A 25,959-nucleotide genomic window follows, 5' to 3' on the forward strand; every position below is an offset into this window, starting at 1 on the left:
TGAACTTGTCCACAAAACAGAAATAGAGTCACAGATGTAGAAAATAAATTTACGGTTACTAGGGGGTAAGTGTGGGGGAGGGATAAATTGGAAGACTGGGATTGACATATACACATTACTATAAGGAGATCAAACCAGCCAATCCTAAAGGAAATCACCCCTTCATTGGAAGGACTGATGCTGCAGCTGAATCTCCAATACTTTGGCCACCTGATGCAAATAACTGACTCATTAGAAAAGACCCTGATATTGGGAAAGATTGAAGGCAAGCGGAGAAGGGGACGACAGAGGATGAGATGGTTGGATGGCATCACCAATTCGATGGAATGAGTTTGAGCAAGCTCCGGGAGTTGGTGATGGACAGGGAAGTCTGGTGTGCTGTAGTCCATAGGGTCACAAAGAGTCGAACACAACTGAGAGACTGGACTGAACTGATACATAAAATAGATAGCTAATGATAACTTGCTGTACAGCATAGGAACTCTACTCAATCCTCTAGTACTTTATATGGGAAAAGAATCTTAAAAGGAGTGTATGTATGTATTATTATGATGTTCACTTTCCCATACACGTGACACTAACACAACACTGTAAACCAACTAGACACAGATGGGATTTTTTAGAATATCAAATATCATATAGTCAAGTTCATCTTCTTCATTAGGGATGCAGTTTTTTCAGAGGGAAGGAGATCCACTGGGACTTTCATGTAAGGGTCAGTCACTGGCCGTGTGCCCTGACCGGGCTGTAAACCCTGTGCAGAAGACCGGGGAGCAGGAAACTGCTTTCTGCCCTGAGAGTCACAGCCAGGGAGCCTTCCAGGCGAGGCTGGGCTCCCGGGAGGAAGAATTTGGTTCCCGCTCTGCTTTCTCATTTCAGTCTGTCACTAGTTCAATATTTTCCAAACCGTCTATAGCATAAACATGTGTCAAGTCTGACTCAAAGTTGCTTTTTTCTCAGTTTACAAAAGTAATACATGTTTATTGGAGAAAAATTAGGAAAGAGAGATAAGCAGGGAGAAAAAAATGTCTTGCAAAGCTTCTAATCCCACGACCCGGGACTAGGCCTGCTAACACCCTGGAGTCTATCTTCTCTGTGAGTTTTAATGCATATGAATTAGGTGGTGTATGTATACACTTTAAAAACAGTCATTCAGTTGACTGTTCAGTTTACAAAAATGTGGTTCTGGTCAGGGGCAACAGTAACATATCCAGCTGAGTTTTGATACCCAGCTCCGGAGGGAAGGACCTGGGTCGGTCCAGTCTTTTCATGCCACAGAGAGCCTTGGGCAGGAACGAGACCTGAAGCTTCCTTGCTGAGTGGGTCTGGCTTGGCACATAGTCAGTTTCACATGCTGAGCTGGTAAGGAAGACCTGCTTTGGCGCAGAGCACGGCTCTCCCAGGCCCCACAGGCGGTGGGGAGAAGGAACGTGGCTGGAGTCCCTCATTTCCTTGTTCGTCCATTCACCCATTCTAGAAGCACTTCCTGAGCTCCTCCCCCAGGCCTGGCCCGTGTGTATTGCCCCCTGGACTTGGCTTGCATGGATGCATCCAGAAGCTCTCCAGATCCTCTCCCACGGTCTAGCTCCCTGCAGCCTGCCTTGCCTGTTTTTGGGTGGCAGCTGGGAGTTCCCAAACAGAAGCAACAGAGTGGGTGATGAGGCCAAACATGGGCTGACCCTGAATTGAAAGGGTGGAAGGAGAGGCCTAGAGTTGGGAAGGGAGGGAGAGTCTCAGCTCAGTGCATAAACAAGGGTTTCTAAGGTCAGGTCCTCTGAGCTGGGCTCTGCCAGTTCCTGCTCTGTGAAACCATCCTTTTCCCAGGGGATCTTAAGAAATCCTGGAAAGATGATTTGAGACTTGGACTCGGGTCCTGACCCCATTGCCCGCTGACTGTGGGGCCCTGGGAAGGTTACTTAACCTTCCTGCACATGAATTTTTCCATTTGTAACATAGAGCCTCCCCTCCGGTGCAGGCTGGCATGACAGGGTCTCGGCTCAGTGCCTTGTAGAGAGACCACCATCAACTCCAGGCAGCTAAGTGCACGTAGAGATCACATTCCTACTCACACGGATAACCAACCCTTTTCCGGAATCCTCTCTCCTCACAGTTCACAAAGCACTCTGAGTTCCAAAGATTTCAGGTAACTTGCCCAAAACCACACAGCTAAGAAGGGACAGGCTGACTCACTGCCTCGGCTTCCTCATCTATACAAAGGGAATAACCAGATCTATTTTGCCAAGTTATTAGAAGCATTCAGTGTGATGATACCTGGGAACCTTTTGGCTCTGTCTCGGTCCCCAGGGAAGCCTTAGGTAGATGGTTGTCTTCCTAAACATGATGAGGCCTGCCCTCCTTGGAGAGATTAAATTGAGGTCATTTGGTTGGATGTTGCCAGAAGTCACTCCACAGTCCTTGCCCTGAAACAACAGAACAGGATGTGGTTGGAAGGACTCCCTGCTGCTCACCCTGGCTACCTGTTCGAAGAGGCACCCTCCCCATGCTCATGGTCTGCCTGGCCACACACGTGCTTCCTCATTGCCCTCATCGTCACCTACAATTATTCTGTGTGCCTGTCATGTCTCCCCCACTAGAATGTCAGCTCCATCACCAAGGAAATGATCCTTTTTATCTTGTCACTGCACATACCTGGCCTGTGTGTGTGTGTGCACGCGTGCTCAGTCATGTCTGACTCTTTACGACCCCATGAACTGTAGCTTGCCAGGCTCCTCTGTCCATGGGATTTCCCAGGCAAGAATACTGGAGCGGGTTGCCATTTCCAGGGGATCTTCCTGGCCTAGGGATCGAACCCGTGTCTCCTGCATTGCAGGCAGATTCTTTATTCACTGAGCGACCTGGAAAGCACCTCCCTGTTAATACCTAATTGGCAGGAGGGGAAAGTTGTCAGGCCTAAGGATTAAATGAGCCCAAATTTCCCAGAAGTTAGGACAGGTACCACCAGCCCCAGATAATGTTGAACCACTAGTGGGATCATGATTTTCTTCTTAATTCTCTCTCTATCCTTTTGGTGGCATTTAGGAGAAACTTTTCATTCAGTTCTGGTATTTAATACCTTCCTAAGTACTCTTGCCTGGAAAATCCATGGATGGAGGAGCCTGGTAGGCTGCAGTCCATGGGGCTGCGAAGAGTTGGACATGACTGAGTGACTTCACTTTCACTTTTCACTTTCATGCATTGGAGAAGGAAATGGCAACCCACTCCAGTGTTCTTGCCTGGAGAATCCTAGGAATGGTGGAGCCTGGTGGGCTGCTGTCTATGGGATCGCATAGAATCAGACACTACTGAAGTGACTTAGCAGCAGCAGCAGCAGCAACCCTTACTTGCTGAACATTTAAACAAAAAGAGGAGGCCTTAAGCTTCAACCATTTGGCAGGCCATGATGCCAAGCAAGGGTTTAATTTTGGGTTTTAGTGGGTTTGTTTTCATTGTATATCTATTTTTACACTTATTTGGGGCTAGAAATTCTGAGTTTCCTTCTGATAATGATAAAAGGTAATGATACATTTTCTTCCTAAAGTACACTTATTTTTCAGAGGCAGTGCATCTAAAGGAAAACTATTAGCAAGTGATAAATAATATGAGCTGGCCAATCTGGCAAAAAATCTTTAGGTGGTTTTGGAATGATTGCAGTGTGGGAGGTACCAAGTGAAATCCTCACTGAACTTTAGGTGATGCTGAGAAAAGATACTGTAGAGTCCGGGAGGAACGTTCTTTGGATGTCTTTCAATTAAAGTCAGAAGAACAGGTCTTGGGCAGTGGCTGGACCACACAGTGTGATGACAGGCAAAGGAAGCAGCCAGAAGTTTTTGTAGTGAACTAGAGGCCCAACCCTCCCCAGCTGGATGCGGGTGCCCCTGGAACACTCCCTCCCTCAGAAGACACAGACCAGGGAGGACGGAATGTCACAGTCAGCAGCTGGGGCACCCCTTAAAATGTACAGAACCCCTATCTCAGTTCTTGTAGGGCCCAGAGGAATTCAACACTTGGCCTTTCTGGATTTAGCAAAAACGGAGAGAGGAATCCAGTGAAGTGGAGATTATAAGCTTCTTTTTCCTTCCCACTTCTCCAAGCATGGCAGGGTATCAAAGGCTGGGTGGGGCTGGGGGTGGTGCATTTGCAAAAATCAAGAAAAAGTGCTGAAGCCCTGCTTTCAAGCACTGCTAGTTTCTGCTCTGCATATTCCGAGGCCTTGAGGGTCCCTGTCATCTTTCTTGTCTGGCTGGGACATGAGCCTTCCCCAGCCAGCCCCTCACTTAATGGAACTCTATAACTCTTCATTTCCTGGACGCATGTCGGGTTAAACAGGTGGCACACAGCTGGCATTTCTCACTCGCTTTCTGGCATTTCCCATTTTTATGGGGAGCTAACCTGGCTTTTTTTTTTATTATAAAGCCCCAGAGTTCCAAGGTTTAATATCCTCCGTGTTAGATTCACAAAGTACTTGGAAGTTAGAGATTGCCTGCGGCTGGAATTTGATGGAGCAGCAACTTGTCACGGGGTGTGTGATTTATTTGCTCAAGGGAAGGGGAAAGCGCAGAGGGCAATTAAGTGGGTTTTGAGTTTTGAGAGATCGGGGATGCTGAGAAGTAAGTGAGGAGGAGGAGCAGCTGAGGGGTTGTAAATCCCTTCTGACAGAACCCAGTGTTTTTAAAATAATAGCTGACTTTTAAACCAGCTAAAAATCAGGCAGAGCTGAGGACGGTTCCCACCCAGCTGTTTCTTTTGTCTGGAGGATCAGCCCTTGGGGAAGGCAGGTACCTCTAGATGCTCTCTAGAGTCCGGCCATATGGCCTGGGCTGTGCGATCGAGCATACTGCATTGGTCCTGCCTCAGGGCCTTTGCACCTGCTGGCCCCTTAGCCTGAAGGCCTTGTCTCCCAGATTTCCAGGCAGCCCGCTTATTTCTTTTGTCTCAGCATGCCATTGCCTGGAGCAGCTTTTCCTGAGAGTCCTAGCCCAGAAGGTTCCCAGCTCCTCCGCGTTTTTCCCAACAAGTCCACTCATTCTGTTCATAGTACTCGTTCCTCTCCCGACAGTTCATCAGTTTGCTGGCTTACGTGTTTATCACCGAAATTCTCCTCATCCCGGCAGGCCCAGATGAAGATGGGCCCGCCTCACTCACTGTATCTATTACACCTAGAGCAGTACCAGGCCCACATGGCACTCACTAAAGGGACTGTGATTGTGAACTTAATGATCTCTGGGGCTCAGGAAAACAAGATTGGCTTGAAAGGCAGGTCTCAAAGTGGGGTCCCCAGACCACCTGCGCTATTAATAGCGTCCCCTGGGAACTTGTCAGAAAAAGCACATTCTCAGGGCTCCCCCTGGACTCCCAGAATCGGAATCTCTTGTGGGTGGGAACAGCCATCTTTGTTTTCCCAAGCCCTTCCAGGGGAATTCTCACGCATGCTCAGGTTTGTCGGCCACTGCCCCAGTGCTTAAATACCTGTGAGGTCCAGGCAGGTGGTGTCACTGCAAGAAGTGGACAAGGTGTGGCAGAGGAGACGCTACGCGCCCTGTCGAGGGACATTCAAATGCAAGACCGAGCCTGCCCAAAAGTCTAACACCCCTTCCTTCCTAAAAGGGCCAATTGTTACTTTCATCCAGAGCCCCTTAGAACTCCCAAAAAAAGCCCACAAGCAAAACAAGCCAAGAAAAGTAAAGATACAGGCCCCTGAGAAGGTGTTTTTGTTTGGTTGGATGTGATGTGGATGCTCTGGTGGGGATCCCACACCCAGGAACCCTGGAAGAGGAGGCCTGGCCATAGGAGGCACCCGTAGCATCGCATCTCTCCATCCTTCAGAAGCTTTTGTATGTTGGGAGGACAGCGGCAGCCAGGTAGGCTAGACCCTCCCTTCGTGGTGTGTACAATCCAGAGGGAGAGACGGCCCGTAATCAAAGACTCCAGCTGGCCCATGTGGAGTGGCAACCACAACAAGGGCTGCAAAGATGGAGTGCCCGGTGCCGCAGGGGCCGACGGGAGGAGGGGCCGAGCTGGGGAGGCGTCTGAGGCCAGATGGGGAGAGCATCGCAGGCCGAAAAGATGAGCTGGCGGGCAGTGGCCCTGAGCTAGGCCACTGTGGCTGGAGCTCCATGAGCAAAGGGGTGAGCTGTCTGCTGGGGCCAGACTCTGCAGGACCTTTGGATGCTGGAGGAGTCAGGTCTGTGTCCACTGCTGGGCAGTGGGGAGCCATTGTAGTGGGGGGGTGACCTGGTCAGCCTTGCATTTTGAAGCTGCCACTCAAAAGTGCTGGATGGAAAATGAATTGGGAGAGGCAGAGTGGCCATGAGGGGCTGCATAGCCATCCAGACAGGAGAGTGTTATTATTAGAGGTAATATTAGAATATTATTAGACATAATAATATTAGAAATAATATTAATATTATTAGGCACGATGTGAGCCATGTTCAAGGAGTACCTATTCTGGCAAGTTGCTGGGCCGAGCACTGTACTTCCATGATCCCATTTCCCCCTCATACCCTATCTGCAACACTACTTACTACCCCTGAGTAAGTCAGTTGCTGCAGTAAGATTACCATGAACTCAGTGGCTTGGAACAACAAAAACATACAGCTCTGAAGGTTAGAAGTCCAAAATGGGTCTCACAGGGGTACAGTCAGGGCTTGGACAGAGCTGCATTCTGTTCGGGGAGGGGGTCCTTGGGGAGAACCCACCCCTTGCTTTTTCCAGCTTCTCTTGGCTCCTGCATCCCTTGGCTTGCAGCCCCTTTTCCATCCCCACAGCCAGCAGAGACTGGTTGAGTCCTTCTCACGTCACATCACTCAGCCTCCCCTACCGTCCTCTGATCTCCCTCTGCCTCCCCTTTGCCTCCTGGTTCACTTGCCACCTTCCCTCACGCAACTCTTGCCTTCCTTTTACAAGCACCCTTGTGATGACATGTTGGGCCCACCCTGATCCTCCAGGGTAGTCTCCCCGCCTCAAGAACCTTAATTTAATCACAGCTACAGAATCCCTTTTGTGCGTAAATATTCTTTCTGCACCCATGCTCCGTAGTGTCTGACTCTGCGACTCCATGGACTGGAGTCTGCCAGGCTCCTCTGTCCGTGGAATTTTCCAGGCAGGAATACTGGAGTGGGTTGCCATTTCCTTCCCCAGGGGATCTTGACCCAGGGATCTAACCCCTGTCACCTGCATCTGCCACGTCTCCTGCATTGGCAGGGGGATTCTTTACCACTGCGCCACCAGGGAAGCCTGTGGATATCTTTGGAGGACTGTTACTGAGTTGACCACTGTTACCGATGGGAACACAGGTGAGCCACAGTGAGTCCCCAAGGCGTGTGGGCTCAGAGGGCGCAGAGTTGGGCTGGGAGCCGGTCTGTCAGTCTTCAGAGGAGGTTGTCCCCCGCCCCCACTCCCCACCATTCACACTGGCCTGGCTCCCTGGCTTTGATGGTGAGGAGTTTGTGGGAGAGAAAGGAAACAGCTGCTACAGCGTTCAGATTTCTTTCCCAGCCACTGATTTGGCAAAATGAGCCAGTTTGAACAGAGGCCCTTGGAGAGAAACCCACTAGATGGTTTTATCTGATCGGTTTTGACAAAAAGCCTCTTTTAGGACAGTTTACAATAAAAATCTTACACTTGCCGCACCAAAGGTTTACTGTGTCACCTGGGATGTGGGATCAAAGACAGCCTTCTATGAGCTGCCTGGGGCCAGGGCTGGGAGGGACGGTGACCTGTAGATAAGACGGTCCATGCTCCTCTTCTCGGAAGAACACGATCTTTGTTGCAGAGAGAGATAATGTGTGTACACTAGCTCTTGAGCCTACGCCCCAGAAGCTAGAGAGGTTCTAAATATATCCGTAAGCCACCAAAACACCTTCTCTTGACCTTCAGACTAACTCTGCTACCGAGGGCAGTGGACATCATTAATCTTCATTGCTATCAGTGATGTTCGTAGCGATATTACAGCCACCATTTACTGAGGGCCTATGATGTGTTGGAGTCTGAAAAAAATTGTTAAGACTCAAAAGATGGGAGTTAAGAACATAAACCCTGGAGCCAGCCTGCTTGGGTTCAAATCCCAGGTCGGCTTCACCTCCCAAGCCTCATCTATAGAAATGGGGCTGATTCCGAACTCAGTGAAGTCGAAGATGCCGTCGACTAGAACATGTGCCGTTTCTTCCATGTACTCCAGAGAAAGGCAGTGCCCGTGAAACTGTCACCTGTCCATGAATGCAAGACGCATTCTGATTTCAAAGATGCTCGTTACAATGCGAGGAAATGCCCATTGAAGTCAGTGAAACACCAAGAGAGCACCCACCTCCTGGGTTCTTAGGCTTAGACTGGCGTCGGGCACATAGGAAGGGCTCGGCCTGTGTTAGCTGGTATTGTTACTATTGTCCCCATTTTACACACAAGGAAGCCGAGTTTGAAGTCAGTTCCCAAGGTCACCCAACAAGCAGTAAAGGGTAGAGTTGGAATTTGGATTCCCTCAGCCCTGTGTCTCTTTCCGGGCCCCCGAATCGTGTCCAGCACCAGGGCACCCACACCGTGGATGCTGTGGCTGTGTGTCCCTGACACAGGTCGTCTGCCCCTCTGGATGTCTGCATCCTCACCTGTAAGAGGTGGGTGGACAACGTGGACCCTCCAGGGATGCTGAGAGGATGCTGGGGGCGAGATAGGTCCCACACGTGCTCAGAAAACCATCCTGTCCTCCCTTCCCTTCCGCACCGCACATCTGCAAGTGGCTTTTAGGGCACTGGCGTTAGCCACAGAAACTCCACACTCGAGCAGTTGCCGCAGATACTTGGACCGACCTGCCTGGACTGTTGGAGCCTCAGCCACTCGTGTGCCTGCCCAGTGCCTGTTCCTGCTCAAAGCTCAGCCCTCTCCCTACACCTGCTCTCACTCAGCCACTTATACACACCTGAGCAGGCACCGCCGTGCACCCCCCCCCCTTTCCCCTGCAGGTACTGTCCCTCTGGACTCTGTGAAGCATTTAGAAACGGATACCAGGGATGTCGATATTGGCTGAGATTTTGTTTCAACACCATGTGTTAATGGTTCATCCTTTCCTCACTGATTTTTTAAAATTTATTTTTAATTGGAGAATAATTGCTTTACAATATTGTGTTGGTCTCTACCATACATCAACATGAATCAGCCATGGGTATCCATATGTCCCCTCCTTCTTGAATCTCTCTCCCTCCCACCTCCTGCCCTATCCTGCCCCTCTTTGTTGTCACAGAGTACCTGATTTGACCTCCCTGTGTCATACAGCAAATTCCTACTGGCTGTCTGTTTTATATATGGTAATGTGTATGTTTCCATACTACTCTGTCAATTCATCCCACCCTCTCCTTCCCCCACTTTATTCAGCAGTCTGTTTTCTATGTCTGTGTTTCCATTGCTGCCCTGCAGATAGGTTCATCAGTACCATCTTTCTAGATTCCATATAAATGTGTTAATATATGACATTTGTTTTTCTCTTTCTGACTTACTTCACTCTGTATAATAGGCTATAGGTTCATCTACCTCATTAGAACTGATTCAAATGTGTTCTTTTTCTGGCTGAGTAATATTCCATTGTATGTATGTACCACAACTTCCTTATCCATTCACCTTTGATAGACATCTGGGTTGCTTCCATGCATGTCCTAACTATTGTAAATAGTGCTGCAGTGAACATAGGGGTACATGTGTCTCTTTCAATTTTGGTTTCCTTGGGGGGTATATGCCCAGTAATCATGGATTTTTTTTAAGTATTTTTTTTTTTAAGGATAATGTATCTACCACAGTGTTCATATCCTAAGAGCACAGCTTGATGAATTTTCACTAAACACACATCCATATAACCAACATCCACATCAAAATTTAGGGCATCACCTGCCCCCAGCACCCATCACGCCCTTTCCAGCCTCCCCACGAAAGGTCACCACTGTGCTAACTTGTAGCACATAAACCAGTTTTGTCTGCTTTTGGACTTCATATAAATGGAATCATTCAGTGTTTGTGTGGCTTCTTTTGCTCAGCATTTGTTTAGAACTTCATGCCTTTTGCAGTTAGCAATAATTTGCTTATTAATAATCCAGTATGAATTTATTTTGTTACATGGATATATCATCATTTTTCTGTTGGTGGACATGTGGGTAGGTTCCAGTTTGGGGCTAATATGAATGGATTGCTATTAACATTCTGGAATATTCTGGTACATTCTGGTACGTGTCTGTAGGTCAATATGAGTATGCATGCCTGCTGGGTACATGCTTAGGGAAGGAATTGCTGGTCCTGGCTTATTTGTATATTTCACTTTAGTGGATGTGCCAAGCTGTGATCTTACCAACTGATATCCTACCAGCCCATGTGTGTGAATGTGTGTGTGTGTGTCCAGGGGGCTCCAGATGCCATAGGTGGTGTGTGTTTGTGTCCACGGGGCTCCAGATGCCCTAAGGTGGAAAGAGAAGCACAGACTTCAGCAGCTGCTGCTGGAAAGGAGGATGTGAGCAGGGGAAAGGAGACAGGCATGGACATTTGGACCCTGCAACTTCTACGCAATCACCCTGAGAGTCTAGGAGTCTCGGAGCCTGTTGCAGTTGTTCACTGTGCTGTCTACAGTGGGGACGTATAATATTTCTTCTGGGCTCTGGCGGGTAATCAGCGTAGGTGACTATTCCGGAACAGCGTCTCTGGGTGAGGGAATCCACCCACAGTCTCTACCATCCTGAATACTTAAATGTCACTTTGGTCTAATTGGCTGTGCAGCCCACTCCCCACTCCTCCACCGTGCCTCCAGCAGCCACAGCAAACACACTACCTGAGCCAGCAAGAGGGGACAACCCTGAGTCATCGTGGCTGTCACCCGCCGACAAACTGCACAACCCTGGACAGGAGAATCAGCCTCTCTGTGAGTCAGCTACCCTGGGAATCTCACCTTACGCAGATGAAGAAACCAACCTTAGTCAAAGATCATGAGTGATTATAGGTAGCATGATGAACAAGTGGATAGATGGGTAGATAATATGTGGACAGACCAATGCGATGTGTGTATAAATATATAATTCTTATATATATTTGCACACAAGTATGTGTGTGTGTGTGCACCGTTTTATTGATCATTTACCACCTCTCATAATAGCCAGCATTTCAGGAATAGTGACTGTATTGGGCATGGAGACTTGCCTATACCCTGACACACCCGATTTCATGTGCTTCTCCTACGAAACCTGATAAAAGCAAAATCTGTATTGACCCCATTTAACAGATAATGAAACTGAGGCTGAGAGGTTAACTCTCCTGCCCAGGGTCACAGCCACTGACAGACAAACCACGGTTCCAACCCAATCTGACACTAGGCCCCTGTTCTAACCACTGTGGACACCAGTGAGAGAGATCTTTCTCTTATGCAGTCCTCACACTAATTCTGTGGCTAGGTCTCGTTAGTTCCTTCGATAGATGAGGAACCTGAGGCCCGGAGAGGTTAGGTAGCCCACTGAAAGACACAAAGATGCACAGTGGGTGAAGAGCAGAGCCCTTCTGATACCAGCGTTCTGGCTATAACCACATGATCTCAGCTGATTCTAGCCCACAGCAGGGCTTGGAAACTACTAAAGGAATGAACAGGATGCAAGAACATTTTAGCAGTCAAGTCACAGATTAAAAGAAAAGTTCATGCCGTCATTTTGACACAGAAAAGGAACATTCCTAGTGTCCTTCCTTCTTCTTTCAGCCAGTAGTGGATGCAGTGAGCGAGATGTGGTCCTAGGGACGGGATGCCTTGGTGAATCTAGAACTCATTCCTTCTCTCGTTCATTTGGTGACTGTTCATCGAGTGCGTGGTCTGTGTGCCCCAGGCATCGTGCTCATTGCAGAGGAAATGGATGGACAAACATGCCGGCGATTAAATGAGGTGTTACTGTTACTGTATAACGTCCTTTTTCATCTTGTCATTCATCTGGAACCGCTGGTCCTCAAAATGAACTCAATGAGGCTGAAAATAGTTTGAAAATCCTCTGTCCAGACAGGCATCTGGTTTGGGGGAGTGTTACTGGTGTTTACACACCCCTGTTCAAAGGCTTGAATACATCATTCACTTAGTACACATCAGAGACGGCTTTGCTGGTCTTTCGTCACTGTCCCCACACCAGTGGCTCCTGGCAAGTGATGGCAGCTGGCATGAGGGGCCAGCAGAGTGCCGTCTGAGTGCTGCCTGTGGACTGCCACACACAAGTTACCGGTTTCGAGCAGATTTTCACCTGTGAGAGCCTGGGTTAGACAGTGGGTGGCATTCCCGCTTCTGGGCTAGGCTAGACTCTGAAGGTATCCTTGGATGCCGAGGGGGGCAGGGGGAAGCTGGTGAAGATCCTGAAGAACCCCAAAGGACTTGCTCCCAGACCCGCATCCCAGAACCAGAATCAAGGTCCAGTAGCAGGCTTAACATCTCGGAGGCGTAATAGTGGCATGTCCACACACGCCCCACTCTCCATGTGTCACTTGTCGTGTGTGTGCCGCACAGCTTGCAAGATCTTTGTTCCCCAACCAGGGATCAAACCTGGGCCCTCGCAGTGAAAGCGCCAAGTCCTAACCACTGGACCACTTGAGAATTCCCTCTGTGTGTCGCTTTTAATAGCTGTTGCGGGTGGCCCTTATCTTGACAACTGCCAACCATTAATTTTGTTCTTTTGCTTTCCAGCCTCTGTAAGGGCCGGACACTCTATTCTGTGGTGAGAGACGCCAAGATCGTCTTGGATGTCAACAAAACGAGACAGATTGCCCAAGAAATTGTGAAGGTACTGTAGGGTCTGGGGCCTCCTCCCTGAACCTCAGAAAGACCTGGCCCCATCCTGAGACTCATGGTGTGGCTTCAGACCAACAGTTTGGGCTTAAAAGAAATTAAACTTGACCTGAATGACACCACGCTGTGTGTGTATAACAATTGCTAAAACAGCCATTAGAGATGGTCAACCAATGTTTGGTTTCCTTCTGGTGTCCTGTCATCAGGATAACTGGGTGTGTGCAGGGACCAGGGGGCTCTTCTCATTACTAGAATTCCTTACCCCCTGAATCCTTGAATTCCCATGAGTGTAAACCATCTCTCTCCATAGCTGCTGGGGAACTATCAAATTGTTGGGTGTTGCTTGGGATTAGAACAAACGAGAACATGCTGTGTTTTCTGGTGGGTACCTCGTGACTCCGTAGTATTCAGGTTTTTATTCTCCATTGGATGTGTTAGGACTGAACTTCAAAAAAGAAATAAAACTGTGATTGCTCATTAAGGCAAAAATAGAAATCTAGGTATTTCACCCTTGAGCCTGACCTCCCATAAGCCCTTCTCCATGTTCTTGTTGATCGCCTCATGATACGTCTCATGAGGAACACAAGTGAATTTCTGCAGTGGTGTGGAATAAGATCTAAGGGGTTCCTTTCTCTTGAGGGCCCTCTTTTCAGATTTGGCCCTGCTCCTTTCCCTCGGGGGAGATCTTCCCTTGCTTCTTTTTCAGGAAGCAGAAGCACTTAAATGGAGATGGTTTTGCTATGATCTGAGGCTGGTGGCAGATTTCTGCCTTGGGGACCCTGCCTGTTCCCACTTGCCATGCCTTCTCCACCCTACTTGCAAGCCTGGGTGTTTGGGCCCCAGGTCTGCAGCTGTTCAGCATGTGTGGTCTCAATGGAAAGGCAGGGCGTGTGAACCGTGAGCCCAGGCCAGGCTACAGTGAGCACAGAGGTGTGCTTGTCTCCTGCAGGGCATGGGCTACCTCCACGCCAAGGGGATCCTGCACAAGGACCTCAAGTCCAAGAATGTCTTCTACGACAACGGCAAAGTGGTGATCACAGACTTTGGGCTCTTCAGCATTTCCGGAGTGCTGCAGGCTGGCAGGTGAGCGCTGGTTGGAGGGGCCCCAAGGGGTTCTCGAGAGGTGATGGTCAGGGGATGGGAAGTCACCCACATGGCTTTAGTGACCTAGACATGATGCTGGACCTGAGATCGTTTAGCCGAGGGGCGAGGCTGCTATGCCTGTGGTGCAATGCTGGTGCCCAGGTCAGGCTCCGAGTCCCATGGGGCCTCTCTTGGAAGTGGTGCCTTTGAATGGGCACAGAGCTTCCTTCAGTCCTGCAACGCCCTTGCCCTTGAATTTCACCCGCGGACTCTTTTCTTCCTCCAAGCATGCACATGGAAGTTGGACTCACCCAACACCCTTGCTCAGTTTTCATATGAATTCCTTTGTTTCAGTGCAGCTGGAGTGTAGTTGAGAGCAAGAGATTTAAGGTCAGACCCACCCAGGGCCTAGTGTGGCTTGGCCACTCATTAACTGTGCCTTCACGTTCCTGCAAGAAAAATGATGGGTATGATGATGCCTACCTTAGTGTCTTTATGGGGGTAGAATAAGAGCACACAGCAAGCGTCCAGCACAGCGCCTGGAGCACATCAAACAGACAAACAATAGCCACCGCGGAGCTGCTCTAATTAGTATGAATTTGCATATACCTCCCCAGTTTCACCCAGGAGGATCATTAACTATTGTTAAGTAATTAAAGCTCAGCCACCACTCACCCTGGAGCAAGCTGCCTTGAGCTGACCAGTGAAGAAACAGCCGGGATCTCGAATAAACAGCCCATAATTCCGAAGGTCTGCCCTTTGTAACTTTTAATTTGGAGAGCTGTGCTCGCACACACGCACACACACACACACACACACACACACGCACTTTAAACCCAGTGTGTTTTCTCTAATCACGCCTCTATAACAAATGGTGTGCCTCTCCAGAAAGACAGCTTTGCACCCCCCTCCAGGCTTCTCTACTTGTACTCCTGTTTCAGCTGATTCGGGGAATCTCTGATCTCTTCGAGGTATGCCCCAGGAGCCCCAATACTCCTCCCAGCACAGTGAATTTTCTCCATGCTCTATAATACTTTGAATCTTGGTCAGACCATATGAAATTTGGCAAAACCTGATCTTGCTGTTCTTTGCGATGCAGTAACAATCAGAAGCTTAAGGGTTTGTTTGTTTTCAGATTATTACTTCACCCAAAGAGATTCATCTTCCAGAATGATCTATAGTCCCTAAGATAAGAAAATAAGGAGACAGGAAATTAATAGATAGATGGAGAGGGTCATCAAGGCAGAACCTAAGAAGCCAGGAACTCACTGAGGTTCCAGTTTCCTGGTTGGGGAATAGCTGTTTCCATCACCCCAAGGCCAAGGGCAGAGAAAGCAGTTGGTGACGTCATTATGAACCTAAGTACTTTGTTTCAAGACACGAAGAGGCTCAGCAAGTGTCTTTTTTAACCTAGTTCAAGGCTCTTTAAAAAAAACATCAGATTCTTCCCTCCTGGTGGCAGGTCCACACTCATCCTCCTGGCCAGTGGCTTTTCCCCCAAGCGGGAGAAAGTGGGAAAGGGCCTCTGCTTTTTTTCCCATTAGAGTCATGGTTTTCTGAAGCCATAGAAGAAAAAGCACAGGGAAATGGAATGACCTTCAGCTTATTCATGGAGGCCCCATGTCAACCAGGAAGAGAAGTCAAATCAAGGGCAAGATGGCTTCTGGCCTTGTCCCCCAGATAGCACCCCGCCCCAACTGTGCCCCAGTCTGGTTGTCAATGCAAACCCAGTTAGTGTCACAGGATGCCAGGAAACCCTCAGTAACACCTCCCCACCAGAGACCCACATCACCTGGCTACCCAGGAGGAGCCATCAGTGACTTCCTGTGCTTTTTTTCTGTTGCTGGGACAGTAGGGCTCAATTCAGAATTTTGCTCCCAAATGGTGCCATGGAATCTTATAGGACTGTGGTTAGGAGTCTAGTTGCTGGAGTTTTAAAGACTAGCAATCAAACAGATCTTAGTTCTTTCACTTTTTATCTCCGTGGCTTTGCGAGGGCCACTTAAGCTTTTTGGGCTTCCCAGGTGGTTCAGTGGTAAGGAATCTGCCTGCCAGTACCAGAGACACGGCTTTGATCCCTGGGTGGGGAAGATCCCCTGGAGAAGGAAATGGCAACCCACTCCAGTATTCTTGCCTGGAGAATCCCATGGACAAATTTGCCTGGAGGGCTACAGTCTATGGGGTCACCAAGAGTCAGATACAATTTAGCAGCTGAGCACACACACACACTTAAACATTTTTAAGGCTATTTCCTCACCCATAGAACAGCGGTGATCCCCAGTTGATTGTGGGCGCCTGAGAATTAAATGGGCTGGAACTCTTGGTATACAGCAGGCACTCAGCAGGAGCTACTTGCCTTCCTGCCCTTCCCTCAGTTAGACCTTGGGGGCATCCACAGTGCTCCGTGCCCAGAAAGGGGAGATCAACTGGGCCTGGGGCAAGGGTGAGTCACAGAAACAGTGAGCACATTCTGGACATCCAGACAGACGCCAGGGCTTCCCTGAGCCCATCCTTAGCATTGCCTTGTCGACAGCTGTTCTGCCATCATCCAGAAAAGGTGTCATTTAAGATGCCAGTGCTATCATGCCAGCTGCCTATAGTGATAGCCATAATGAAGACAATTTGGGTTGGTCACTGATAGGCCCATCACCAGGGGAACAGGACACCCCAGGGTGTCTGTGCCAGGCCTGGGTCCCAGCCCCCTGCCAGGCATGTGCCTACATCCACCCCAGAATGATGGTTATCGAGTGACCCAGCCTTACAGTTCCAAAGCTCCACTGCCCCAGCAAGTCAGGAGGAGGCAGAAGGGGCTGTTGAGTAAGATGGGAACTGGCAGCTTTGTCCTTCTGGTAACAGCATCCCACCCCACACAGCCTGGTCATGCCAGGAGAAGGGCGGCTGGCTCAGGCACGACCCCTCTCTCTTGGATGACATTCTTACTTTGGACTCTAACCTCCATTCTGTTTCTGAGTCCTCAAGGCGCAAAAACATCCACAGGGAATAATGATGTCCAGGAATCGTGTAGCCCCGGCAGCTGACCCAACCCTTCTTTTCATTCTTGCACCAGTCATCTGGAGTCCAAGTTCATGTGTTCATTTCACAGATGGGAAAGTGGAGACTCAGGTCTGTTCAAAGACGCACACCTAGTAAGCAACAGATGGGTCCTTAAACCCCTGCAGGTGTCCTCGATTCTAGAAGCAAGAACTCATTGGACCCTGCAAACTCATGGTTTGTTTGTTTAATGAATGGATTTGAGTCCTTTTTTCTAGCAGAGGATGTGTTCTATCAGGTCAACCTATACACACATTCCCGACTGAAGTCCAAGGAGAGGCTTCCATGCAGTCTTGCTTTGGCTGTCACTTGGAGATGACCAGGGCACAGACATAGGAGTATGTGGTGCAGTGCAGGGCAAGAAGCTCCAGCTCTGGGGCCAGTTGGATGGGTTTTGCAATTCTGCCTCCCTGGTAGAAGGGCAGCCTCAGAGCAAGTCAATACTTCTGAGCCCCATTTTCTCTAGTGCAAAATAAACTAGACTAGGATGAGTGAGTTGTTTTTAGGATTTAAGATTAATGTATATGAGACACATGCATGCAAGTGTATATATTGTATATCTCCTCCAGGAGTACTAACTCAGTCAGTTCAGTCTCTCAGTCATCTCCAACTCTTTGTGACCCTGTGGACTGCAGCACACCAGGCTTCCCTGTCAATCACCAGTTCCTGGAGCTTGCTCAAATTCATGTCCATTGAGTCGATGATGCTATCCAATCATCTATCCAACCATCTCATCCTGTCGCCCCCTTCTCCTCCTGCCTTCAGTCTTTCCCAGCATCAGGGTCTTTTCTAGTGAGTCAGCTCTTTGCCTCAGGTGGCCAAAGTATTGGAGCTTCAGCTTCAGCATCAGTCCTTTCAATGAATATTCCAGATTGATTTTCTTTAGGATTGACTGGTTTGCTCTCAGTATTCACTAATCCAGTGTTTACTGAGGCTCCATATAGAACATAAGTGCCATGAATAACGAGGACCAGCTCTACTTGTTCAATGAAGATGGAGGAGGGGGCACCTCAGTGGCAAAGGAACAGGATGACGGTTTGGGTGTTGGATGTCTCTCTCCAGACCATCCTATCTTGTACCTCCCGCTGGGTCTTGGCCTCAAGTACAAGGTCAGGCAGTGCCTGATGGGGAGCACAGGGCAGGGGAGAAACAAAAGGAAGCCAGCAGAGGTGGTCCAGGGACTTGCAGTCAGTAATGGAAGACCGGTCCCCTCTGGGCTGTGAAACAGGGCTCACCCTGTGCTTCACTTCTCCAGGCGTGATGACAAGCTGCGTATCCAGAACGGCTGGCTGTGCCACTTGGCCCCAGAGATCATCCGCCAGCTGTCTCCCGACACAGAGGAGGACAAGCTCCCCTTCTCCAAACACTCAGACGTCTTTGCACTCGGGTAGGTGGCCCAACCCAGGCTCTTCAGAGCCCCAGCCTGAGCAGAGGGGCACTTCCCTTTTGGAAGGGACAAGGCATCTGTCTGAAGATTTCTGGGTGAAATTATGGGGGGAGGGGTCTGAGTGGGCTGTAGTAGAGAGACCATAGCAAACCTCCATGCCTGCTTTCTAACTGATGATGCAAACGTGGCAAATTGCCTGACTCACTCATTCATTCATTCATGCAAGAGCTTTGTCCTGGGTGCTTAGTATGAATGAATTGTCAAAAACTTGGTGGCTTAAAAAGACATTTATGATCTCAAGTTTCTGTGGCCAGGAGTTTGGGAGTGGTTCTGAGCTGGCTCAGCATCTCACATGAGGTCACAGTCAAGATGTTGACCGGGGCGGCAGTCTCATCTGATGGTTTGACATCTGAGGATCTGTTACCAAGGTGACCACTCACATGGCTGCTGGCAGGAGGCCTCAGGTCCTTACCACACAGGCCTTTCCACGGGCTCGGCGGCAAGAGGCTGCACTGCCTTTATGACCTGGTCATAGAAATTATATATAGTCACTTCTACCGTACTCTGTTTGTTAGAACCAAGTCAGTAAATCAAGGTGAGGAGAATTAAGCTCTACTTTTTTTTTTTTATAAAAAGGAGTATCAATTTGTAGATGTTTTAAAACCACCATAGTTTCCCTATTCTCTCTTGTCTAATGGTAGACAGACAAGGAAACAGTTGTTTTTACAAAATTCCATGGTAAATGCTATGCTGAGGATAAGCACAGGACTGTGGGAAGAAAGGAGGAGCTAAATCCAGTCTGGGAGATCAGAGAGGGCTTCCTGGAGGAGGGGACTCCTGAGCCTGTGTTAAAAATTGAGTATAAGTAGTCCAGGTGAGGGCAAGGGAACGTGTTTCAGATAGAGGGAACACATGAAAAGGAACACGGATGACAAGGAACAAATTGTCCACCATGGAGGAACACACTGGGGAGCATGGCAGGGGGAGGAAAGAGAGCCGATGGATGACGAATCAGGGGGGAAAAATGAGACTAAGGTGGTGAGATGAAAGCCTAGAGCGGAAAGAAGGCACACTGCAGGGACTTAGAGGCTGAGTTAAGTAGTTTCCATCTTCAGGGCACTAGGGAGCCACTGATGGTCATTAAGCAGGAGAATGACGTAATCACATGTTGAGTTTTAGAATAATCTCTACTATGTCAAAAAACAGAAAAGAGGAAGACAAATGGGGCCAGGTGACCAATGCAGGGGGAGACCCTGAAATTCTGCACTGAATTCAGTGCCAGGGGAATGAAAGCTGGGATTGGACATAAGAAGCAGGATTTGGGGAGTGGAAGTGATAGGGCTTGACTATTGGTTTAAATGCGGGTGGTGGCAATATCTTCCTGAAACAGCTGGGTGGAAAGTAGTGTCCTTTGCCAAAGTAGAGACCCTGCCTGGAGGATGGGGATTGGGGGTGGGATGTACCAGGAAGGCAAAGAGAGCAGATCTGGACACAGTGCATTTGAGCCACTTTGGAGTCAGCCGATGGAAGCGACCAGAAAGCGGCTGAATCTACACATTTGAAGTCTGGAGACAAAGAGCATAGGACTCATCAGCAAAGACAGAATAACTGCAGCCACGGGAGAAAATGAGTTGTCTTTGAAAGTACAGAGGAGGGAGAGAGGCTCCAGGGCACTGTCCTAAGATGCAGATCCCGGCACTTGGAAAAGATCCACCAGGAGCCTCATCTTACCTTGACCGTGGGGGGCGGTTGCAAGAACTGGCAGAGATGACGCTGGGGAAGCTGTTTGGGAAAGCTGGAGGCTCGAAGATGTGTGAAGTTAGATTTTAGCACCACCGGGAGCTGGTACAGAGACCATCTTCCACTGAGAAGTACCCCACTGTGTCCTCTCCATAAATCGGGGTGGGGGCGGCATTGGCTGGCACATCAGGATCCTCACCATCTGTCACTTGGACCCCTTTAGAGGCTGTCACTTGTTCCAGCTAGTTTATGCCCAGATCTTTATCTAGTTAAATATTGTTATCTGAAACCAAATTGCCGTAATTAAGTTGGTATATTTTAGTATCAATTTAGCAAAAGAAAAAAAAAAGAATGTAATTAACAAAATGTACCAAAGTAAGTAATTGGTTTTCCACTGGAGTTTTAATCTTGAGCAATTTTTTTCCCCCTTAAAGCAAGTTTCTCTTGAAAGTTAGGTTTGAAAGGAAGTTTTAATGAGACCTTTATCCCTGACACTGCTGAATTCCAAGGGACCTGGTGCTCTTGGTTTCCTGCCAATTAGCTGCATCTTGTTGCTTGGGAACCTCATGCTGGGGCATGACTTGGAACAAAAATGGATTTTTAAAAGTGTGTTGAGCACCGTGTTAAGTTTGTCCTGGTCACTATCTCAGGGCATCTTCAGAGGTACAACTTTGAAGCAGGTACCATCGTTCCCAATTGACAGATGAGGAAACTGAGGTTCCGAGTGGCTCAGTGACTTGCCTTACAGTAATTAACCATGGAGCTGGGAATCAAACTTGGGTCATCCTGACTCCACAGCTGGAGCTTTTAAACACAGAGCCCCCAATGGGCTTGAGAGTCATTTCACCACTCAAAGCCCTACGTCCCTCAGCCACAAGTCGAAGTTAATAAAGCCATTGTGATATTCTAAGGACTGAAGGAGAAAACATCTGTAAGGCACCCAGCACAGGGCCAGGCTTCCAACAGTCTCCCTTCCGCAGTTCACATGAGCAGTGCCTACACTCTGTGCCCCTGTCCCCAGGCCCCAACCATCACCTATAGGGTCACCCTTCCAAGTAGTGCACTGCCCCCGTTGCAAAGGACTCGCAGAGAGGACCGTGTGTAGGTTTCCCATAGAGCAGGATGGCCAGTGGTGTGATTCTGTGGTAAGATGGTCTCAACTCTGGCTGTGACCTCTCACAAGCTGTGTGACCCTGGGTAAGATACATAACCCTCCTGAGCCTCATTTTCCCAGCTGTGAAATGGGGCTGATAATAGCACTTCTTGTTTTCAAATGTAGCTTTTTAACTTTTTTCCAGTATGATGTGGCCAGTAGATCAGGAAACAACTTACCATTGGATAGTTTGTTATTCAGCTCAATTCAGTTCAGTCGCTCAGTCATGTCTGACTCTTTGCAACCCCATGAATCGCAGCACGCCAGGCCTCCCTGTCCATCACCAACTCCCGGAGTTCACTCAAACTCATGTCCTTCAAATCGGTGATGCCATCCAGCCACCTCATCCTCTGTCGCCCCCTTCTCCTGCTGCCCCCAATCCCTCCCAGCATCAGAGTATTTCCCAATAAGTCAACTCTTCGCATGAGATGGCCAAAGTATTGGAGATTCAGCTTTAGCATCATTCCTTCCAAAGAATACCCAGCACTGATCTCCTTTAGAATGGACTGGTTGGATCTCCTTGCAGTCCAAGGGACTCTCAAGAGTCTTCTCCAACACCACAGTTCAAAAGCATCAATTCTTCGGCACTCAGCTTTCTTCACAGTCCAACTCTCACATCCATACATGACCACTGGAAAAACCATAGCCTTGACTAGACGTACCTTTGTCTTGTCTAACTCAATGAAACTAAGCTGTGCCATGTGGGGCCACCCAAGACGGGTGGGTCATGGTGGAGAGGTCTGACAGAATGTGGTCTACTGGAGAAGGGAATGGCAAACCACTTCCGTATTCTTGCCTTGAGAACCCCATGAATGGTATGAACAGTTTGTTATTCACAGCTCCCAAAAGGAGGGGGCACATTGTCCCATGCAGGGGTTCATGGGGAGGCACCAGGGTCAATCAAGAGGCAGAAGGAGCAGGAAGAGAATATAGGCAAGAGCCATTATTGTGGTTTCCCCAGGAAGGAAAGGATGAGGCAGGGTAAGCAGATTTAAGATTGGCTGGTTTGACTAACTTCAGTGGGCACAGGGTCTGAGAGCTGTCTTAAGTAGGACAGGGGAATACCAGACCTGAATGTGAGAGCCTGATAGAGGAGATGGGGGACAGAGCTTTGGATTAGTTAGTTTGCATATGAAAATCACCCCTTACAGATCAGCCCTTTACTGGCTCTAGAAATTGGCTGGCCCTGAGAGGGGCAAACCCTCCAGGGTCAGCAAGACCCCAGATATCAAACCATCAGAATAAGAAGGCTTGCTTAATACACCTCCTCCATAATCACAACAAATACAAAGGGCTTAGATTAGTCCAGCACAGAATGGAAACTCAGTAAGTGTTATTGTTCATGATGATGATGACTAGAACCATCCAGCACCTTAACTTGAGAACTTCCTGGCCATCTGACTCAACAGCCCAACACCTGGGCATCACCACCCCTGCCTGCCCCAGATGGATGAGGTTAGCAGGGGAGAGAGTATATTGAGAGGCGGGCCCCTAGAAATAGCTGGTTTGATATAGTCCTCTATTAGCTCAGTTAGTAAAGAATCTGCCTGCAATGCTGAAGACCCCGTTCGATTCCTGGGTCAGGAAGATCCGCTGGAGAAAGGGATAGGCTACCCACTCCAGTATTCTTGGGCTTCCCTTGTGGCTCAGCTGGTAAAGAATCTGCCTGCAATGTGGGAGACCTGGGTTCAATCCCTGGGTTGGGAAGATCCCCTGGAGAAGGGAAAGGCTACCCACACCAGTATTCTGGCCTGGGGAAATCCATGGGGTTGCAAAGAGTTGGACACGACTTTCACTTTTCATCATTAAAAAGGATGACCAAGTGCTCCATATTCTTTAAAGCAAATTTACATAAATTACCTTAGGTTAGAGGAAAGATCATTTCCTGGCGTTGTTGCAGATATTTCCTGAGTTGGGGAATCTCAGTGAGTTGAGACCTATCCCCATGGCCCAACTCAGTGGTAGCCCAGCATCCTCTGAATCCCCTAGGGCATCCGCCATGGTCCTCAGTGCCGCCCACACCTCTCTCAGCATCCCTTCAGCACCACCCAGCCCATCTCCCCTTCCATCCCATATGTGCTGCTCACAAGCAGTGGTTTCTTCAGTCGTTACCGTATCATGATGTATGAAGCAGAGGTGATAACATAGTTGATCCCTCTAGAATAATCTCAGCATTGAGTTGTTCTGACATTCAGCCTCCCAGATAAACATTCTTCCACTGCAGTTTTATCATCATTCTCATTTGGCAGGTAAGGAAACCTGGATTCAGAAGGGAAGCAACCCACCCAGTGACATACTGCTAGCATAGTGTAGAACAGAATCAGGGCTTGAACCCTTCAAGGCAGTCTGACCTTCAGAGCTTTATTTTTTCTTTCCGTTGTTTCACAGGAAGGTTCCTTCTTAGAAAACACAAATATAATAGAAAAAATATGTCCTTTCTATCTCTGAGAAAAGACAGTTTGCTAATATTTTGCTGTGTTGTTATTATATGTATACACACATATACATATGTGTATACATATATCAATCGTGTATTATTATTATACATTATTATATATATCAATATGTATATAATGGTTTTTAAAAGTGTAACATATGTAATATACAGTTTTGTGTCCTGCTTTTTTCCCTTAAATTTATATATTTAGCATTTTAATATCAGCAACATTTCTTTGAAATTTCTAATAATAATAATAATAATAAAGTATTCCATTTCATTTTAATGATTTACCATCATCCCTATAACCAATTCTTGTTGAACAGTTTTGTTATTGCTACTTTTTTTCAGTGTCCTATATAATGGTGTACAGAAGATACTTATAAATGAATTTTTGTTTATATCCCTCATTTTCTCCTTAGAATAGTTTTCTAAAATTACAAACATGGGGCCGGAGATCCTAGCCACATTATATTAAACTGTTCCGTTTCTAGCTTTTGATTCATTTTAATTCAGGCACCAGAGAAGATATCCTGGGATAAGCATGACTTCTAAGACATCATGAAAGCTTAAAGTACATCTGAGGTAGCAAAACAGCTGTCCAGTGTGGCAGAAACTCAGGGGCCAGTGTGATTAGCCAGCAGGCTGACTGGGTGGCTGTGTGTTGGTGAGGGGACACAGAGTTGCAGGTGACATATCGCCCCAGCATCCCTTAACAATGTCTTCCCACAGGACTATCTGGTATGAACTCCATGCCAGGGAGTGGCCTTTCAAGACCCAACCAGCAGAGGCAATAATCTGGCAAATGGGCACAGGCATGAAACCCAACCTCAGCCAGATCGGCATGGGAAAAGAAATCTCGGTAAGTCCCAGGATGGTGCCAGGTCTGGGAGACGAAGGGAGAAGTAGACACAGTTCTAGGCACTCCTTTTCCCACACATTAAGGTTGCAAATGCTTCCCTGGAGGGTGATGAAAACGCCTGCCCACAGCCTTGTCAGATAATGATTTGGAGCTTCGAAGGCAAAGCTTTCAAACTATGCCTGCAATTCAGGTTCCTACCATCAGGGTGCAGTACACTTGGCCAGATTTTTCCTAGCAAGGGATTGAGTCTAGTAGAACCGATGAATCCTTTTTCTGTTATTTTTAAAAGATATACATTAAACTATCACCAGTATCAATTATTCTAATTTTATTTAAATGTACATAAAAAGTTTAAGGCATCATCCAACTCAGAACAAGATACACAAAAACACAGAAGCCCGAGTATAAATTAATACTCAACCTCTGAAACACATCAGGAAGAATCCTCTGTTGATCAGAAAATAGATGAATCAGGGAATGTGTAATTATCTGGTATTTTTTTTAAGGATTACCTGTCTCTAGATTTCCTTTCTCATGTGAGGCGATCACTGGTAGAGTAATTTTCCCCTCTGAGACTTTCAGAGGCACTTATAGTATTAGATGTGGATAGAAGCCTCAGGATCTTCCTCCTCCCTTTTGAGAAAACTGTCAAGAGACTCCTTGGGGAGCACTATTAATTTCAGTGTATCCCATATCCTCTATAATAGGATTTACCTAGTTTGCTATATAGGCTCAAAAAGTGGATAAGTAAAATGATGGATGATACATGGATAAATAATGCATGGCTGGATGATAGATGAAATGTAAAATACACGAATTGAGATGGATAAATGGATAAATGCACAATAGGTGAGTACATGATGGATGGATGGATGATAGTGGAATCTGAAAGTGGAACAAATGGGTAGACAAATCCAGTGAGATGCCAAGGAGTAATCAGCAGTTACTATTTACATTAAATCACCACGTTGGTTTCTTTTAGGACATTCTTCTCTTCTGCTGGGCCTTTGAACAAGAAGAGAGACCTACCTTCACCAAACTCATGGACATGCTGGAGAAACTGCCAAAGCGAAACCGCCGCCTGTCTCACCCTGGACATTTCTGGAAGTCTGCAGAGTAAGTGTTCCTTCCCCCTTAGCATCTCTTCCCACTCCCCTCTCTCCTGTGGCTTTTGTCACCTTTTTGCTTCCACTCCAAACTCCTCTGCCAACTGTCTCCTTTCCGTGTACCCACCTCCCTCCCCTACACAACACCCTTCCCCAGTGCGTTTCTGTTCAGGGGAGTCTCCTCTGGAATCTGGGTCCTAGAGGTGTCCACACAGGGCACAGATCCCAGTGGCTACCATGGCTATCTCATTGCCCATCCCTTCCTGATGAAGATTGACACCCCAGTGAATCTGAGCATCACATGATGAAGTGGTACCCTGAACCCACCAAGCCCTGCATGTCAGCTATTCATCAAAGTACAAAAGTCC

The 25,959-nt window shown here is 48.0% G+C and overlaps 1 protein-coding gene across 1 annotated transcript in view; it reads left to right on the top strand.

Annotated features, from left to right (window-relative positions):
- KSR2 (kinase suppressor of ras 2) overlaps positions 1-25,605 on the top strand; it is a 439,453-nt gene extending 413,848 nt beyond the window's left edge. Inside the window, exons 15-19 of the mRNA XM_068990000.1 lie at positions 12,671-12,767; positions 13,722-13,855; positions 18,162-18,293; positions 24,356-24,485; positions 25,468-25,605. Of these exons, the coding sequence (XP_068846101.1) occupies positions 12,671-12,767; positions 13,722-13,855; positions 18,162-18,293; positions 24,356-24,485; positions 25,468-25,605 (631 nt within the window). The remainder of the gene's footprint in view (positions 1-12,670; positions 12,768-13,721; positions 13,856-18,161; positions 18,294-24,355; positions 24,486-25,467) is intronic.
- Positions 25,606-25,959: the final 354 nt, after the last annotated feature.

The sequence above is a fragment of the Capricornis sumatraensis genome, chromosome 17 (genome assembly GCF_032405125.1).
Source record: "Capricornis sumatraensis isolate serow.1 chromosome 17, serow.2, whole genome shotgun sequence".
NCBI lineage: Eukaryota > Metazoa > Chordata > Mammalia > Artiodactyla > Bovidae > Capricornis > Capricornis sumatraensis.